Genomic DNA, 2,278 nt, shown 5'->3' with positions numbered 1-2,278 from the left:
GTAGAACTTCATGTGAAATTGTAGCTCGAATCCATCCTAATACCAATTGATCCTATTTCAGCTAATAGTTAAGTTCTTCATCAACATCAGCAACACCGCCAGATCGATCATCCGCAAGAACTAAAACTTTTCCCAACGCTGTTCTTCGTATAAGAATGAATTTTTCCAGATCATGTCCTTAGAGAGTAGGAAGAATTTGTGACCTCCATTGAACAAAATTATCTTCCTCAAGCTTCATAACATTACTTGAGAAAGGTGAAACAAAAATCAATGCATATTTCTAAGTAGCCATGAAGGCAGGCTCTGATACCATGATAGGGAAGAAAAACAGCAAGAAAAAGAAAGAAAATGCAAGAGAAAATTCAAGAAAGAAAAATCAGAGAGAGAGCAAAAAACTTCCAGAGAGTTCTATTTTCGAGTTATTGTTAAACTTGTTGAAAAACAAGAAACTAATACACCAAGTATTTATATTAGTACTCTAAAGCAAAAACTAACAAACTTATAACTAAAATACAATCACGTGGTGGGTCACATGACATTTATCTAACTGGTGTGATAATCTGGCAACAAGGCTATGCTAAAGCTATGCTGAGCTGGCACTTTCCACAATAAGCTGGCTTCCATTTATGCAGATTTCAGGAGTGCTACCATAGAAAGAGTTGTTTACTAAACTTAAAGCTAAAAGAGAATTGCTCAGGTTTTTCAAACATGCAGGAAGCATACCACTCAATTTGTTATGGCCCAAACTATTATATTGAATGGAACTTAAATTGCAAAACAACGGTGAAACTTCTCCACTTAGTTTGTTGTTTGGAAGATCATAATTTAGAATGGATGGTGGCAGAAATGGAAGTGACCCTTGTAGCATGTTATTGTCAAGAAATAAGATCTTTAGACGAAACAATGGAAGAGCAGCAGGAGGTTGCTCAAAACCTGTCAAGAAATTTTGAGAAAGCTCCAAAACTTCCAAGGTTTATGTGCTGACGTTCAATAAGTGGGTATTTGGCCATGCATTTGGTTTCCAGCAAATGAAAAATATATTAGATTTTTTTGGTACCTTAATAAAGCAGGGAGGGTAGTTAAATTGCATGAGCCCAATTCTAAATAATATAATCGAGGAACAGTAGTACCATTTGTGATGTTTTTTTCCAGTATTGAGCACTGACAAATTTTTATATGATAATTGGAGTGCAATGAGATTTGTCATGCCAGGAAACATATCAAAATCTAAAGTTTCGCTCAACTGATTATCAACAAGACTAAGAACTAGAAGTTTCTTGAGTTTGGAAAATGAATTTGGCACAGTACCATACAAGTTATTGTCATTAAGTTTTAGTAAACTTAATTGGGTAAGGTTTCCAAGCCAAGGTGGAATTTGACTAGTTAATTGATTATACCCAAGTTCTAGTTGGGTAAGTTGGGTGAGATTTTAAAGGGAAGATGGGATATGGCCATTCAAAAAATAATCCTTTGAAAGGTCCAAATCAGTGGGCCTAGTTAGCTTACAAGGTAATGTATAAAAATCCATACAACCCATAATGTATAGTTCTCTTAATCTTGAAAGATTTCCAAATTCAAATGGGATTTGACCCCTCAATTTATTTGCTGAAAGGGATAAATAAGCAAGCATAGTTAGCTTACCGATTGATGAAGGAATCGAACCAGCAAACCCACTCCACTCAAGGTTGAGATATTTTAATTGTGATAGATTGCCCAAAGTAGAAGGGACTTGGGAATGATTAAAATCATTATCAGTAAGGTCAAGGATTCGAAGCTGAGAAAGCTGGAAAAGAGTGCTGGTGGAGTTGATAGAACCATAAAGACAACTACTGTTAAGATGAAGTGCGATTACAAGCCCGGATTCCTTATCACACTTGACTCCATCCCAGAAGCAACAATCATGGTTCTTCTCTCCTGTCCAAGATGCAACCTTTGGATATGCAAAAGGAAGCAAAGAAGCATTCTTGTCCATTACAAAGCTGTCCTTGAACTGCAATAATGCAATTCTCTCGTTGTCATGGCAAAGTGGCTGAGCACATGTGAAAAAGAAAATGATTTATGCAAGGTGAAGTAATGGGAGTTTTATAGAAAATCGCAAGAAGATGAACAAAGAGAAATCTAGTTCCATTCTTGTTCAGAAAATAATGGAAGGGTTGGGGAGAGAAGTATTGGAGTTGTTGAAAAGTCTTAAGCTTGTATTCATGAAAAATGGACAGGCTAATTATAGCAATAACATGGCATAAGCACAACATGTATGATAAAGACAACCAAAAAAAAA

The 2,278-nt window shown here is 35.9% G+C and overlaps 1 protein-coding gene across 1 annotated transcript; it reads right to left on the bottom strand.

Annotated features, from left to right (window-relative positions):
- Window positions 1–583: 583 nt before the first annotated feature.
- LOC132799436 (receptor-like protein 35) lies at window positions 584–1,972 on the bottom strand. The gene is made up of 2 exons (XM_060811258.1): window positions 1,642–1,972; window positions 584–933 (listed from the first exon to the last, which is right to left on the bottom strand). Exons 1-2 carry the CDS (start codon window positions 1,970–1,972, stop codon window positions 584–586), a joined length of 681 nt encoding a protein of 226 aa, XP_060667241.1.
- Window positions 1,973–2,278: the final 306 nt, after the last annotated feature.

This window comes from Ziziphus jujuba, chromosome 9 (assembly GCF_031755915.1).
Source record: "Ziziphus jujuba cultivar Dongzao chromosome 9, ASM3175591v1".
Classification (NCBI taxonomy): Eukaryota; Viridiplantae; Streptophyta; class Magnoliopsida; order Rosales; family Rhamnaceae; genus Ziziphus; species Ziziphus jujuba.
Note: the sequence above shows the minus strand (reverse complement) of the source record. Positions and strands in the feature narration are given on the sequence as shown.

Excerpts from the sequence above, each read along its gene's own strand:
- LOC132799436 (XM_060811258.1), bottom strand. The coding sequence starts at position 1,972 with ATGGACAAGAATGCTTCTTTGCTTCCTTTTGCATATCCAAAGGTTGCA. Across the intron at positions 934-1,641 it reads TTCGATTCCTTCATCAATCG|GTTTTGAGCAACCTCCTGCT; the intron begins GTAAGCTAACTA and ends ATTTCTTGACAG.